General features: G+C 39.0%; 1 protein-coding gene across 1 annotated transcript; it reads right to left on the reverse strand.

Moving 5' to 3' along the window:
- Positions 1-2,346: 2,346 nt before the first annotated feature.
- Positions 2,347-9,719, reverse strand: LOC113032714 (G-protein coupled receptor 20-like). Its single transcript, XM_026185761.1, has 7 exons — positions 9,344-9,719; positions 5,811-6,088; positions 5,432-5,698; positions 5,098-5,342; positions 4,459-4,543; positions 2,977-3,102; positions 2,347-2,810 (listed from the first exon to the last, which is right to left on the reverse strand). The coding sequence occupies exons 2-7, from the start codon at positions 6,006-6,008 to the stop codon at positions 2,625-2,627; spliced, it is 1,107 nt and encodes a 368-aa protein (XP_026041546.1). The 5' UTR covers positions 6,009-6,088; positions 9,344-9,719; the 3' UTR covers positions 2,347-2,624.
- Positions 9,720-16,004: the final 6,285 nt, after the last annotated feature.

A 16,004-nucleotide genomic window follows, 5' to 3' on the forward strand; every position in this document is an offset into this window, starting at 1 on the left:
CTAACTTGACCATTAATTCGGTTAATTTCCTCCCTGCTCCAATATACATTTATTGCGATCTAGAGCTTCAAAAACAGGCTCTGAAGATTGATTAATTAGAAGCCATCAGTTCTTCAGGCTATTTAAAAATCGCATAATATTATACTCTGTTGTAAAAAATAAATAAATACATAAACAAACAAACAACCCTGTGCTTACATTCACAGAATCATTCGTCCAAGCGGTTTCCAATGCGCTGAAGTTTCCTTCGGGCTCGTTCTCCATTGGTTTTTTTCAAAGAATAGGCAATGCTGCTCCCTGGTGTACATCAGTAGTTATTATTCTCTAATATGTTCTGATTATATTACTTGTTTGGGGATTGAGGAGGAAAATGCCCTCACTATTAAAGAAAGACAAGAAGAGAAAACGTATTTAATATACTTTTTAAATTCACATCTCAGTTTCTGAGCTGGTTAAAGATTACATGGGATTAGAAATTAGTATGTATCAGAGGAACAGCACAAGTTGAGCTGTTTGGGGACAAAGTTAGAGAGGCAAGGCTGAGATGATTTGGACACATGGCGGGCAGAAATGATGGATATACTGGACAAACAATGCTGAAAATGGAGCTGCCAGCAGGAGGAAAAGAGGAAGACATCAGAAGAGTTTCGTGGATGTAGTGAAGGAGGAAATGCAGACAGAAGAGGATGTTAGATATAGGGTGAGATGGAGGCAGATGATCCACTTTGTCAACCTATAAAGTGAACAGTCAAGAGAACAAGTGTTTAAAATGAGCTCCACCTTAAATATCAGGAGCAGCAATACTGATCCATATATCACTGATGGGGAATTTTTTTGGTGCAGGATGAGTACTTTTACTTTTGACACACCTAATGTACAGTTTTCCATTGATACAGTTTAATGGGCAGTCAGGTATTTTCTAAGTGTTTTATTGCTTCATTTGCTAAACTAATAGTTCTATAAATGGTAACGACACTGCTCAAAAGTTTGCCTGTACTGATGTGGACTGGGTAATGTGTTAGGAAAGAAAGGATCCCACATTGTTTGACAGAAATGAAAACGATCAACCAACAGAGAACTGAATTTAAAGACGCCCTGAAAACCAAATTGAAAAAATGATATAGCAGCCTAGTCCGTTTTTCAGAAATTTCATTGCAACAATTTCAAATGTTACTCAGTATGTTGTATGGCTTTATGTATGGCCTGTTTGCATGCATGCCTAACAAGGATGAGGAAACTTATGGTGCCTTGGAGGATCTCCTCCCAGATCTGGACGAAGGCATCACTGAGCTACTCGACAGGACAGGACAACTTGGATGGACATAATATCCCAGAGGCGTTCCATTGAATTTAAGTCAGGTGAGCGTAAGATTTCATTTTGATACCAAATATCAGTCACGGTGGGTAACCTAGCCTGTAGAGGTCTGTGCATCCCTCCATAAGCCTTTTCATCCCTGACCCATCCCCAAACCAGTCGTGCTGAACAATGTTAAAGCCAGTATAACGTTCTCCATGGCTTTTCGAGAACCTTTCATGCCTCAGGGTTAATCCTCAAGGTGACCCTGCACGAAAAGTTCAGGGCCGCAGTGGCAAATTTTGATATTATACAGTAAACATCAATTAGGCTCCAATGTCCTGACAGTAAGCACAGGGCCCACTGAGTAAAGCTACCCTCATTAAGTTTGTCTGTGAATGATTGGTCAGAGACATTCATACTGGACGCCTGCTAGTGGTCATTTTGTAGGGCTCTGGCAGTCTTCTTCCTGATATCTGCTTTTTGCACAAAGGAGCAGATACCAGTTCTGCTGATGGGTTAAATACTTTTTAAAACACTTTCCAGCTCTTCTAATGTAACTGTCTGTCTCCTAGAATCTACTCCATGCTCTTGAGTCTCTGCTGGAAGACACAGCAAACCTTCTGGCATCCTGGAGGATTGGACTACCCGTGCAACCTCTTTAGGGTCCAGGTATTGTCGTATGCTACCAGCAATGACACTGAGTCTAGTCACATGCAAAACTGATGAAAAAAAAAACAGCCAGAAAAGATAAGGAGGGAAAAATGTCAGAGGCCAAACACATTTTGTTTAGCAGTGTATTTAAATGAAAACTATAGAAAGAATAACATTTTACAATTTTTCAGCCAGGAAGAGTCCAGCAAGAGGCTGCGAGCACACTGTTTTAATCTGGTCCAGTTCGTCTTGTTAAAGAGTCTCACCTTTCTGTAAGAGTGACACCGCGCCACTGATGAATATGCATCTTATTTCTGCCAAATTGAATGGCAGAAATAAAAGGAAAACAGACAACACTGGAATATTTACCATTTTATTGAGACATTTTCTTGTGTAGTTTCTAATAATATCCAGAGGGCAGTTGGCTAAATTGACCAAGTGTCTATAGACATTGACAAATGAAAAGTCAGTCCAGAGTGATGGCAATGTTTCTTGGTGTGAATATCATATACATGTGAATATCTGCATGTTATTGTGTTGGCGCTCATCATTGAAAAAAACAATGGCAGCACTGAGTGTCTGTGTTGAGTTCTGCTGGTCAGCAAGTTGCAGAACTCAGAACTTTAACTGTGCCATCCCTATAACTTATAGTTTTATGCACCCTTTGTAAAATATTTTACAGTGTGCGGTCCTTTCCTGTGTTGCTGCTCTGCAGTGATCTGAGAATCTTGGTCATCAATATAACATTATTAGTCATGGCGTTGTCCGTCCCTGCTGAGGCTTTAGAGCTGTGCTGCATACTGACAATGTCACCACTGGTCTGCTTGGGCTCTGCGCGGCGGAAAAGATGTCTCATAGTGGCCTGGAGACAGCAGGAGAAGTAAATTATTTGGAGAATCAATGAGTAAAAAAATGATGATGGGCATATCACACCTGAAGGGACAGGTGGATGTGGAGAAAAGAAGAAAAATGTCAAGTTAAGTTAAAGAACGTGGAGGAAGAGAATAGGAAAAGTGCTTCAGTCTTACCTGGAAATTATTTGTAACAAAACAGTAGACAACAGGATCCATACAGCTATTCAAACTGCTGAGGGTGACAGTTAGATGGTACACTATCACATGGTGAGGCATGTCAGGGTAGAAGTATACCACCACCTGCAGCACAAACAGGCAATGCCAAATGTTCCCATAAAAGCAAATACATTTTTCTCATTAAGTCAAACAAAAACGTTCATTTCATTAATATGTTTATTGTGTTTCACTGTTTACTGTTTTTATCTTTGTTGTATTTTATTAAAATTATAACTTTGAGATCCTTACTATTTTCCCTACTTTTGTATTCAGCTTTTTTAAAATAACATTCTATTGTATTTTAGTTTAGTATTTTATGTTAACTTTGCAGTCAATGACTGCCTGAAATCTAGAAGCCATTTATATCCAAATGCTCAGTTTTCTCCTCTGCCAGGACTTTACTGCAGTCATCTTCAGTAGCTGTCTGTTTGTGGATCTTTCTGAATTCAGTTTTGTCTTTGGTAACTGAAAAGCCTGCTCTACTGGGTTGACTGACTTGGGCATTGAACATTGTCCGATTTCTTTGTCTTGGGAAACGCTCTGGTTGCTTCTGCAGTAAGCTTTTTGTCACCATGAAGTGTTTGGTGCTGCTTCTGTTAGCAGTTGCATCATCAATAAATACTAATGACCCTGTTATACTGGCAGCCATACATGCCCATGCGATATCACTGGCTCCAACCATGTTTGACGTATAACGTGGTATGCTTTGGATCATGAGCTTTTTCTTTGCTTCTCCATACTTTTCTCTTCCCACAATTCAGGTACAAGTTAATCTTTGTGTCATCTGTCCAAATAATCTTTTCCTGCACTGTTCAGGCTCTTTTAGATGGTTTCTGACAAAGTCTAATCTGCCCTTCCTGTCCTTAAGTTTAACCAGTGGATTTGCACCTTGCTGTAAACCCTTTGTGTTTACATTGATTGCAGACTCTGACAATGATACATGAACCTCCTGGAGAGTGTTAGTGAGGAAACAGGCTTCATCTGACCATAAAATTATTTATCAGGAAGTTGTCCAATTATATTTGAGCTGCTGAAAATGGAGGACTGTGTACTGTGTGTATACTGTATGTGTGTGTATACATAAACTTTCTGTCTTTTTAATACATGTCAATATTGGTTTGAAATATTGTACATGTATTTTTGTCTATATATTTATGTTATATATATAGAGAGATTTTTCTTTTGTTGCTTTATCACCTGGTAATATTGTCTAATCAAAATTGTCCTGAACCTACCGGTGACCCACAATGCAGGGTCAAGGTTCACCCAAGCATGGACATAATTTATGAGCAGTTCAAGCAAAGGCTGGTTTTCTGCCTCACATTTGTTCATTTGTAATCCTTTTAGAGGATAAAGTTGAAAGCATCCACAGTTTCATAAGGGAGAATACAATCATTAATACTACTTGGCCTTTTACTTGTTCAAATACTTGTTGCTCACCTGTCTAACATGAAAGGGTGTGAAACAGACTGTGAAGATGATCAGCACAGTTGTCAACAGCTGGACAGCTTTCCTTCTCCTATCCCTGAGAAAATAAAGTTAAAGATACCATTATCTGCATATTTTTATGGGATATAAACTATCCTGTGTGTCAGTGAGTCAAAGACAGACAGACGGCTCACATACACACATGGAACAAAGAGGCTCACATTCAAACCCAATTTCAGTTCAGAATCAACATTTAACAAACCCCCTGCACATCTTAGGACTGTACGGTGAAGCTGGAATAACTGGAGAGAATCCATGTAAACAGTTAATGCAGTGCATCCTAAAAGTATTCAGAGCGCTTCACTTGTTCCACATTTTGTCATGTTACAACCTTATTCCAAAATCGATTTATTTACATTTCACTCGAGATTCTGCACACAATGCCCCATAATGACAATGTGAAAAAGGTTTGCTTGAAATTCTTGCAAATTTAAAACAAAAAACAAAAACATAACATGTATATAAGTATTCAGAGCCAGTGTGTGATTTCCTCTGAATATTTTGTGGATGCACTTTATTTTCTTCAATACAAGAAAAACAACTTTAGTTTTCTTTCCCGCCATCTGTCAGTGTAATATTAGTTCTACCTACCTGCTCTGTTGCATCAGACGACGGTCTGTTAAGGCCCACATAATGCGCAAAGTGAAGACCACAATGATGACAAGTGGTAGAAAGAACTCAGTGATGGTGAGAAAGAGGAGCTTTGAGAGACAGCAGCCTGTGTGCTGAAAAGCGGTGGAAAGAAAGGAGTAGGTAACCACAATGGCAAACAGCCATACAGAAATGCAAACACATTTGGCCACACTGGAGTTCCTCCAGCGACGAGAGGCTTCAGCCTACAAAGACAGAGCAGAATGTGCAGCCTTGTAAGTGTCTAGCATTTTCAAAAGCACGACTGTGTAACCAAGCTACAGACGACACTCACCTGCACAATGGCAAGGTACCGGTCGACGCATATGCAGGTTAGAAACAGGATACTGCAGTACATGTTGACAAAGTAGCTGAAGATGTGCAGATATGAGCAGGTGATACAAGCTCCTCCACTGTAGTAGAGCAGGATGCGAGTCGGTAGAGAGAGATTCACCAAGAGGTCACTCACGGCCAGGTTGATGGTGTAGATGACTGAGGTGGTCTTTTGCTTGGTGCGGAAACAGAAAACATAAAGTGCAACTATGTTGAGCACCATGCCCACCTGAAAAACCAAAAGAGTTAAAAGATAGATGCGAGGAAAATTAGTAAGAGGTACTAAATTTCAACATAGAAATTATGTGCAACATTAAAAAGCCTTCGTCAAAACACCTTACCAGGAAAATAAGGGAGTTTATGACCACCAGTGCAATCCAAAGGCCATAGAAGTCATTGTAGAGCCCCTCATCTAAATGTGCCAGTCTTTGAAGATATCTTTCCATACCACTTGTGTTTGCTGGACCCGATATTTGAGGTGTATTAAAGGAAGTGTTGATGAAAAGCCAGGACTCTGTACCATTAATGTTCATCATCATGATGATGTGCGATGAGGTGATAAGCCGCCTTAATGATGCTGATGAGGATTGTGAGGATGACACGGATGATAAAGTGGAAACTGTCAGAGAGAATAATACAAGTTTTATAGAGAGATATATACACCACATTTACTGACAGATCCACGCATTAGTTGCATTAGTTTTCATGTTTAAACAGAAACCTGCAGTTTTACAGTTACATCATCTCTAAAGGCCTGCCTTGCTGTACTATGTTACTTCCTCTTTTCTATGTTTGACTTCAGCATCTACAGAGAAACATAGGGACACACACTGTCCTCCTTTTCTCTGATGCTCACTCTCTCTGTCTCTGACCTCATACTGGCTGTTGCTGTTGTCACAGATACACTGGCATGGCTATTTTAAACCAATATCTGGCTTGTTGAACCCATATATTTATAATGTAACTATATTTATTTATCACTACAGCAATACTCCCTGAGGGGCTAGGATTAATTCTCATTCCAGCTATTATTACAAATAAAAAATAAATACTTTTGCTCTTATTGGCCAAGATATAACCCTCTCACAAAGTACAGAAACAACATGTCATTACTCTGGACATCCAGGGACTTTTTCATTTAATCATAATAAAAAAGAGATAGATCATTTGTTTTCTTTTCCATTTAAATAGCTCACAAAAGCTTAGATCTATAGTAAGAGAGTCATTTCATGGCTACATTAATTAGCCCCTGTTTGAGCTGGTGTGTGTATGTTTATTTACTTTAATTATTTTACTTTAAGTGACTTTTACTAAAAGTGATCTGAGGATTTTACACCTAAAGCCAACAGGACAGCAGTAGCGTGTTGAGATGAAGACTGTGAAGGAGAAGAAAAAGGTTACAGAATCAATCTCATGGAGAATCTACTGGCATTTAAAGCACTAAAAAAGGCCAAAGTCGCGTGATGTTTCGCATAAATGAGCTGGATTTCACTCCTGCATCCTTTGTCTTCCATGACAAATGCAGTTTAATTGCTCCTGTGAGTGCCACACTGGGAAGGTTTAAGAAGCCCAGTGTATGTGATGCCCGGAGTTTGTGTTTTGTGCTCCTTGCTTACAACAAATCTCTTAGCAAAATAATCATCCGGCTGATGAAAAATGTAGTCTATTCATGCTAATGGGAATAACATGCTCAACTGAGGGTGAGGCATGAATAATGTGATTCATCTGCATGAACCGGAGCAGTCTAGCCACACAACATTAAGAGCACTGAAGGAAATAAATGAGTGTTTTCACAGTGACACCCTCTGATATTAGTCAGCTTATTTGACCTAGTTCATCATTATTAACAGTGCTTACAAGCGTTATAGTGGAGCACTCTGAGGAAAGTTTTTATTTAGGCACTTGCTTCTTTCTCTCTCTTTTATGATATATGCACAAATATGAATGTTATTCATCCTAAGCAACCCATGAACTATGTGTAAGTTTCAGCAGAATGGCAAAAAAGTTAGCCCTGTTGTCATTTCTTCTTTATTTCTAATAACTTGTGAATTTAAGAGTTACTTAAAAACTGTTCCCAAACATTCTTTGAGAATTTTTCTTTTCAGTTTGTTAAAGTTTTTCCACTTAGATTTCACTCTTAGAAATGTAGTCAGACATTTTCCTGTGACACCCGTAACTACAGCCAGTTGCATTTAGTTTGCCCTTACACACTGTTCATAAACCGTGTCTTCACAGGATCCAAATGAAATGCTTTAAACTTTATAAATAGCCTATGAGACAATATTAAATTAAATAATATTTCACAGAGCATGAGAAAGTGTATATTTTTGGGTTTTGTAAAAAAAACCTCTACTATCACACAACATCATGCCCTGTTTAATCTAAATAATAAAAACATTGCAGCTATAATTGTTTAAATATATTTTATTGAAAGTAAAAATGGCGAGATCACGCTGGAACTGTTGGGATTTATTATACATTATAACCATTAAACATCATGTCTACTGCTTATTGTATAACTGCAAACTAGTCTGTGTATCCAAAACAGCAATAAGATATCACCTAGCACTGATCTACCCACTCCCTATTCCTCTTCTGAGTTCTATTTTAATCTAATTTAGCTGTCACCTAATTTAATCTCAGAAGTTCAGAATACAGGGATTCTACTGTCTTCATTTTTAGATTATTTAGTTACATTGTTGCTTCTCGCTCTTGCACATCTTGTGTCTGTATCAAGGCACCATCTGACCTCTGTTCTTTATGTGCATCATACATATGATCACTTCTATGTTTGTTTGTTTTTACTATTTCCAGACCAGCAAGTGCCTACCTCTGTGGGAACCTGGGCAGCTGTGGTGGGAACACAGTGTCAAGGTCACCCTCAAACTCTGTCACCACTATCCCATGGAAAATACACACATAGTTTCAAGATTCCCTAAATCCACAATTTTCTGTGATTTGACTCACACGAGTGGATCTAGAATGCATCTCAACAGACGCGGCTCAAAATTAACCTGAAACAGCCTCAATGTACAAAATCTAGTAGCACCTGCAATCGTATAAATTGACTGACCCTCTCAAGTCATCACTTTTCAGGCTAAACGAATGACATTTAGGATATTTTTACTGATGTCAAATGTCAAATAAAGCATGTAAGAGTTAATACATGTGATACAGCTATAACATGATTGGAATCCTTAGGCAACCCTAACAGCACGACGAGCTCATGTTTGTTCTTCTATTGCCATCATGGGCCATCAAGTAAAGATTTATGATAGGAAAATTAAAATGCTATTAATTTAAAATAAAATTTACAGTAGGGCTCGCACTCTCTATCTGCTATAAACTGTAAATACTGCCTAGTGTAACTGTACTGTAATACCGCAACATTTGGCAACCCAGATGTAATCTAATGCATCGCTGTTTCCATTTTATTGTTGCTCCTCTTCTTCCGAAATCAAAGACAGTCATGATGCAATAACTGTAAAATGATACTGGGAGGAAAAGAGAGGGCTCAGAGGAAGATCCAAAATAACACTGTGCAAATAAATCCTAGCAGCGTGGGAGTCTGGCTTTATGTGTGTGTGTTTGTGTGTGTGTGTGCTACTGATCATCTAAAAGACAGCATTCAAGAAAACAAATAAGGCAAAATTATGGAGTGTGACAGTGATATATTATGTTTTTTCCTAGTTTTACTTAAACCCTTCAAGACAACTCTGATTTTAGAGACATATGTACTCGCGATTGGACTAAAAGCTTGCCGTTGGTGTTTCAGCACACCCTGATTAAGAAACAGTTCACAAAAATCTAACTTGGTGAAACACTTCATTAAGTTTTCAATTTTTTAATAAAATAGAAATTTTATATGACATACCTGCTGAGAAAAAGGAGATCAGTCAAATGAGTAACTCTGAAGTCAACTATGATGAAACTGGGGTGTCTTTAAATCCTAATCCAAAATTCCTTCATCGTTGTCCAAGGATACTTCAGCTTTCAGTGACCTTTGCAACTTTGTATCTTCATCCCCGTTTCTGGAAGTCGTCTTTCTGCGTTAAGCAGTTCATCATCAGGTAGAATTCCATTTCTGTTTTGTGCGTAAATCTGTGAACGAGATGTACTTGCCCATTCTGAATATCTCCAAATTTTTCAAACACCCTCCTGTCTATTGGCCTCTCCATCTGTGTTTGTAAATCTCACCTGTGTCAGTGTGTTCTTATTTTTCTCTTTTCCTATTTCTCCTTCTTTTTCCATCATTTTTAGTCTCTCTCTTCATTCAGCGGCTCGGGCTTAATACCTTCCTCCCTCACTCTCTAAAGCTCTCTTCAGTTTCATCCCCGGACAGGAAGTCTTAAAATGTGTTTACATTCCCGGGAACATGCATGTGCCCATATACACTATGCACACACACACCAGTGTAAAGCACAAGCATGCACACATAAAACATATTCTGTAACAAATGTTGTGCATTTTCTAGGGGTTTTTCTTTCTGATTTTGTGACTTTCTTTCATATAAACAGAGTGCACAGTGATGGATTCTTATATCAAACATGGCCAAAGTTTCAAAAGCTTAGTCAGTGTTTGAAGTAATTCCTGTGAACCAAAAGCTCAGGCTTCAGACTTGGCTCTCCATGATGTCAAACAGAAGGAGTATCTTTAACATAGTCCTCTCAAGCACAAGAGTTACATACATCTGCTGTTCAAACCCTTTGTTTGAGCTGAGTGGCCAATCAGGAAAGGCAGATGTTTCAGAAAAATGAACTAAGGGCATGCAAAGAGACATAGTGTAAGATACATATAAATTTGGCTCATCTGCACTTTACTACAATCGAAATAAAAAAATATTGGTGAACTTGTATGAAGGAAAATTAGAGGCTAAATATTGTTTGCTGTTTTTCTTCACTGGATTTTTTAAAAATGTGTGAAAATTTGTGTGGATATGCACACGCACATGTGTGTGTTAGACACATCTACTGTATTTTGTAGACATTTCTTAAATGTGTTGATAAATGTATAAAGACATGATTAGATTGCTTTAAATGTATTTACAAGCAACAATTACATTACAAACTTTGAAAAACTCATGTAATGTAATGTACTCAAATTGATGGATGCTTAATTATTGTCATCATGTCTCCTGTAATGTGCAGCATTTAGCATATCTTATATTTTTTATCCATAACCTAAATACAGGAAGTAAATACACTGGTCTGACTAAAAATCACATTCAAATGTAAAACTCGGGCTGTCTCTTGATAACTAGTCCTGGTTCAAGCATCCATCAGTCTTGCAGAATGGGACAGGTTTAGGTCTCCTGGTTTCCTGGCAGGAGAATCATCATCACTCATAACTTGTCAGGCTAGCTAGAAAAGATCCGGAATAACAGATGCCAAGAGAAGCGCCATGGATCAACCTGTTAGAACGAGCAGGGTAAGAACAGAATGGAAAGAAGTGCATGGAGCAAGGGCACGGGAACATTTTAGAGAAATACTCAGAGAAAAACATGGAGTAAATATATATGTCTGCACATGTGGGTAAACAGAAGACAGACCGTTACAGTATATAATGTCTTTGTGAATGAAGGCTGTTATAGAGATGGTGCATCAATCTGTGGGTAAGAGGATCTGGAAGGTGTGGTTTATATCATTCTGAACACCGATGATTCGTAACAGATGTTGACATTTTTTGCATTTCTTACATTGGTGCAGCCATCTGCAGCAAAAAAGTAAAGTCTCCTGCCTTCCTTGTTTAACGGGAATGAGGAGATTTTTTAAATTATTCTGTAAACAACTACATGTATCCCTCATGACAACAAGCACAAGAGGAAAACGTGAACTTACTTGTGGAGTCTCTACAGAAACAATAATATCCTTAAAGACAGGAACCAAACTAGCCTTGTACAATTTCCTACCAAGTCCTTAAAGAAAAAATTATACCTGTTTATTTTTGTTTTGAAGGGATTGCCTCACATATCCAAAGTCCCCTGTCTTATCTACAGTCTAATCACCCGTGATGATTGTTTAACCAAATGTCACACTTGAGAAACTTTATGATTTGTCCCAGACTTCATGTTTAACTCTCTGTCAACCTGACAAAATGCAGGTTCACAGCCCTGTCCTCACACCTATGGATGACTAATCTACTAGCACATGGAGAGAAAGTGAGAATGTGATCTGGTTTTGTGCCCTTGGATAAAATAAAAAACTAAAATAAACTCTCACTGTCTTACACTGAATATTTAGCCAGGTAGGCAGTGAGCCTGATCATCATGACTATCAGTCCTTAAACCCTGGTTTGGTAAATGTCTGTGACTAAAGATTGAAGTGTATGAGTATTAATGACTGTGTCTGGATGTATTATTATATCTTTGCAGTTTCTGCTTTTACCTTGCTATCATCCAAACACACATTAAATAGTAACCATTAAAAATAAACTGGTAAAAGAAATAGGAGAGTAAGATTTGAGGTTATTTTGGAAAATACATGATGTATATGACTCTCACTGTAATTTGGGATGCAGGTGAAGTGAAGCATTAACCCATCATCCAAGGATGGAAGTAAATTTGCTTTTCTGAATGCATCACACGATCGTTCTAATCTTGATAAAGGAGCTGAAAGAAGAGCTAAGTGGTGAGTGTCACAGACATCATCATCATCATCTTGATTACAGATTTATACCACTGCCTGGAGGTATTAATATTTGATTACTTCAGAGCCTCAGACAACAGGGTCTTGAATTTAATGACAGGAGCCACTGGCGGTACATACAGGTGTAAAATTACTATGCACTGCTGTACATCGAACACTGTTAAGGGGTGAAAGGAGTGCTTAGGAGAAAGCTGGAAGGAAACTGCAGTAGTTGTCTTTTTCCTCAATGTTCTTTGAGGTATGATTCTCTGAATGGTGAAGTCTCGGTAGGGTGGTAGTTTGAGAAAAAAGTAATCCTTTAATAGAGTAACTTTTATCAGCAGTGTGATCTTATACAGTGGCAATTATGGGAAATGGCCTGTATTTGTATAGTCCCTAGTCCCTAAGGACCCCAAAAGCCATTCACACACTGGTGATGGCAAGCTACATTGTAGCCACAGCCTGGGCGAGGCGAGGCTGCTGGACACTGGCGCCACCGGGCCCTCTGACCACCACCAGTAGGCAACGGGTGAAGTGTCTTACCCAAGGACACAATGACCAAGACTGTCCAAGCCGGGGCTCGAACCGGCAACCTTCCGATTACAAGACGAACTCCCAACTCGTGAGCCATGTGAGCCATTAGATACAGTGGGGCAAAAAAGTATTTAGTGAGCCACCGATTGTGCAAGTTCCCCCACCTAAAATGATGACAGAGGTCAGTAATTTGCACCAGAGGTACACTTCAACTGTGAGAGACAGAATGTGAAAAAAAAATCCATGAATTCACATAGTAGGATTTGTAAAGAATTTATTCGTAAATTAGGGTGGAAAATAAGTATTTGGTCACCTCAAACAAGGAAAATCTCTGGCTCTCACAGACCTGTAACGTCTTCTGTAAGAAGCTTTTCTGTCCCCCACTCGTTACCTGTATGAATGGCACCTGTTTGAACTCATCATCTGTATAAAAGACACCTGTCCACAGCCTCAAACAGTCAGACTCCAAACTCCGCCATGACCAAACCCAAAGAGCTTTCGAAGGACACCAGGAAAAGTATTGTAGACCTGCACCAGACTGGGAAGAGTGAATCTACAATAGGCAAGCAGCTTGGTGTGAAAAAATCAACTGTGGGAGCAATCATCAGAAAATGGAAGACATACAAGACCACTGATAATCTCCCTCGATCTGGGGCTCCACGCAAGATCTCATCCCGTGGGGTCAAAATGATCATGAGAACGGTGAGCAAAGATCCCAGAACCACACGGGGGGACCTGGTGAATGACCTGCAGAGAGCTGGGACCAAAGTAACAAAGGTCACCATCAGTAACACACTACAACGGCAGGGAATCAAATCCCGCAGTGCCAGACGTGTTCCGCTGCTGAAGCCAGTGCATGTCCAGGCCCGTCTGAGGTTTGCCAGAGAGCACATGGATGATACAGCAGAGGATTGGGAGAATGTCATGTGGTCAGATGAAACCAAAGTAGAACTTTTTGGTATAAACTCAACTCGCCGTGTTTGGAGGAAGAAGAATACTGAGTTGCATCCCAAGAACACCATACCTACTGTGAAGCATGGGGGTGGAAACATCATGCTATGGGGCTGTTTTTCTGCCAAGGGGACAGGACGACTGATCCGTGTTAAGGACAGAATGAATGGGGCCATGTATCGTGAGATTTTGAGCCAAAACCTCCTTCCATCAGTGAGAACTTTGAAGATGAAACGAGGCTGGGTCTTCCAACATGACAATGATCCAAAACACACCGCCCGGGCAACAAAGGAGTGGCTCCGTAAGAAGCATTTGAAAGTCCTGGAGTGGCCTAGCCAGTCTCCAGACCTCAACCCCATAGAAAATCTGTGGCGGGAGTTGAAAGTCCGTGTTGCTCGGCGACAGCCCCAAAACATCACTGCTCTCGAGAAGATCTGCATGGAGGAATGGGCCAAAATACCAGCTACTGTGTGTGCAAACCTGGTAAAGACCTATAGTAAACGTTTGACCTCTGTTATTGCCAACAAAGGTTATGTTACAAAGTATTGAGTTGTATTTTTGTTATTGACCAAATACTTATTTTCCACCCTGATTTACGAATAAATTCTTTACAAATCCTACCATGTGGATTCATGGATTTTTTTTTTTTTCACATTCTGTCTCTCACAGTTGAAGTGTACCTCTGGTGCAAATTACTGACCTCTGTCATCATTTTAGGTGGGGGAACTTGCACAATCGGTGGCTGACTAAATACTTTTTTGCCCCACTGTATGCCTTCTAATTTGGTAAATGTTAAATTACTGTCTCCTAATCTAATTATTACAAACCTTCAAATTGTACACTAACAGGTGAAAGAGAAATTAGTCACCAACTCGGAGATTGTCTTTTCTCATAGACTTAAATATCTGCCTAGTCTACAGAAATCTAAGGAGATAAGGCAATACAGTTCCACAGTAAATTAGTACAGCTCTGAAACATCGTCTTCCAAAAGCTGCTTCAAGTTCAGATATTTGCAAAAATTTCCACCATTGTGGAAAGTTTAACAGCGAGAAGCTGAGTGAAAGTTATAATTGATCTTAAATGATCTACTTTAAGTTGGGCCTCTAAAATATACACTCACTTTGTTACATACAACCATTCAACTGAAGATGAATGCAAGTATGTATGAGTCAACACACAGCAGCACATTTAGGCTTGACATAGTTAAAACAACCTTAACAAAACTGAAAGCAGATGGGCTACAGCAGCAGCAGATCACAGGCAAGGCAAGTTTATTTGTATAGCACAATTCAACAACAAGGTGATTCAAAGTGCTTTACAGAGACATTAGAAACAAGAACAAATAAAAAGCATGATTTAAAATTGATTAAAACAAGCAAATAAACTAACTAACTAATTAACAAACAAACAAACAACAGTATATAAAATCAAAACAGATAAAATCAGAACAGTAGATAAAATCAGTAGTTTAATGTAAGTTTTGAAATTTAAGCTTAAAGTGTGGATTTGGTGCTTTATTCAAATGCAGCTGAGAACAGGTGAGTCTTCAACCTGGATTTAAATAAACTGAGTGTTTCAGCTGATCTGACACTAGGTATCACTCCAGTCACCTAAAAATAGGAAACTGAGGCTGTAATTCAAGTCTGGATTTCCGATTTCCATGTGGATGACAGTCAGAATTTGGGCTTTAACAATATGAAAGCATGGATCCCTCATATTTTGTATTAAAGGTTCAGGCTGCTGGTGGTGTAATGACATGGGATAAATTTTCTCTGCACACTTTGGACGCCTTAGTACAAGGCAAGCACCATTTAAATACCACAGCCTACCTAAGCATTGTTGACTATACAACCAAATTATGAGAACAGTGCACACAGATACCGAAGGCTGCTTTTAGCAGGTAACGCACCCTTGACACAAAGCTCCTGTCACCTCAGACTGTTTTTTAAAAATTACAATCAGTTCACTCATTTGGCCTCCAGTTACCAACAGAGCACCTCTGGATTGTGGAGGAACAGGAGATTCACATCATTGATGTGCAGCTGACAAATCTGTGTCAAAAATCTCTGAGCACCTTGTTGAGTATTTGCCACAAAGAATGAAAGCAGCTCTGAGTGCAAAAAGGAGTCCAAACCAATGCTATCAAGGCTTTTCGAGTGTAAACAGGATGTGCAAAAGAAATTTTTTACAAAGTTAAAATCTCAACTTCCCTTTCTAGCAATATATTTACATATGGCCGCACGGAGGAAAGAAAATACATGAAGGCTATGAGAACGCTGCACTTGTCTTCTTGTTTTCTGTATATTTCACTTTCAATACCAAATATTGTCTATTTACTTTTAATCTTTTTTTTTAACTTTTAAACTAAAATGAGAAAGACCATGTTCATGCCAAAATGGGAAAAAAATCTAAATAACACACACTTCA

This window comes from Astatotilapia calliptera, chromosome 11 (assembly GCF_900246225.1).
Source record: "Astatotilapia calliptera chromosome 11, fAstCal1.2, whole genome shotgun sequence".
In the NCBI taxonomy this organism is placed as follows: Eukaryota; Metazoa; Chordata; class Actinopteri; order Cichliformes; family Cichlidae; genus Astatotilapia; species Astatotilapia calliptera.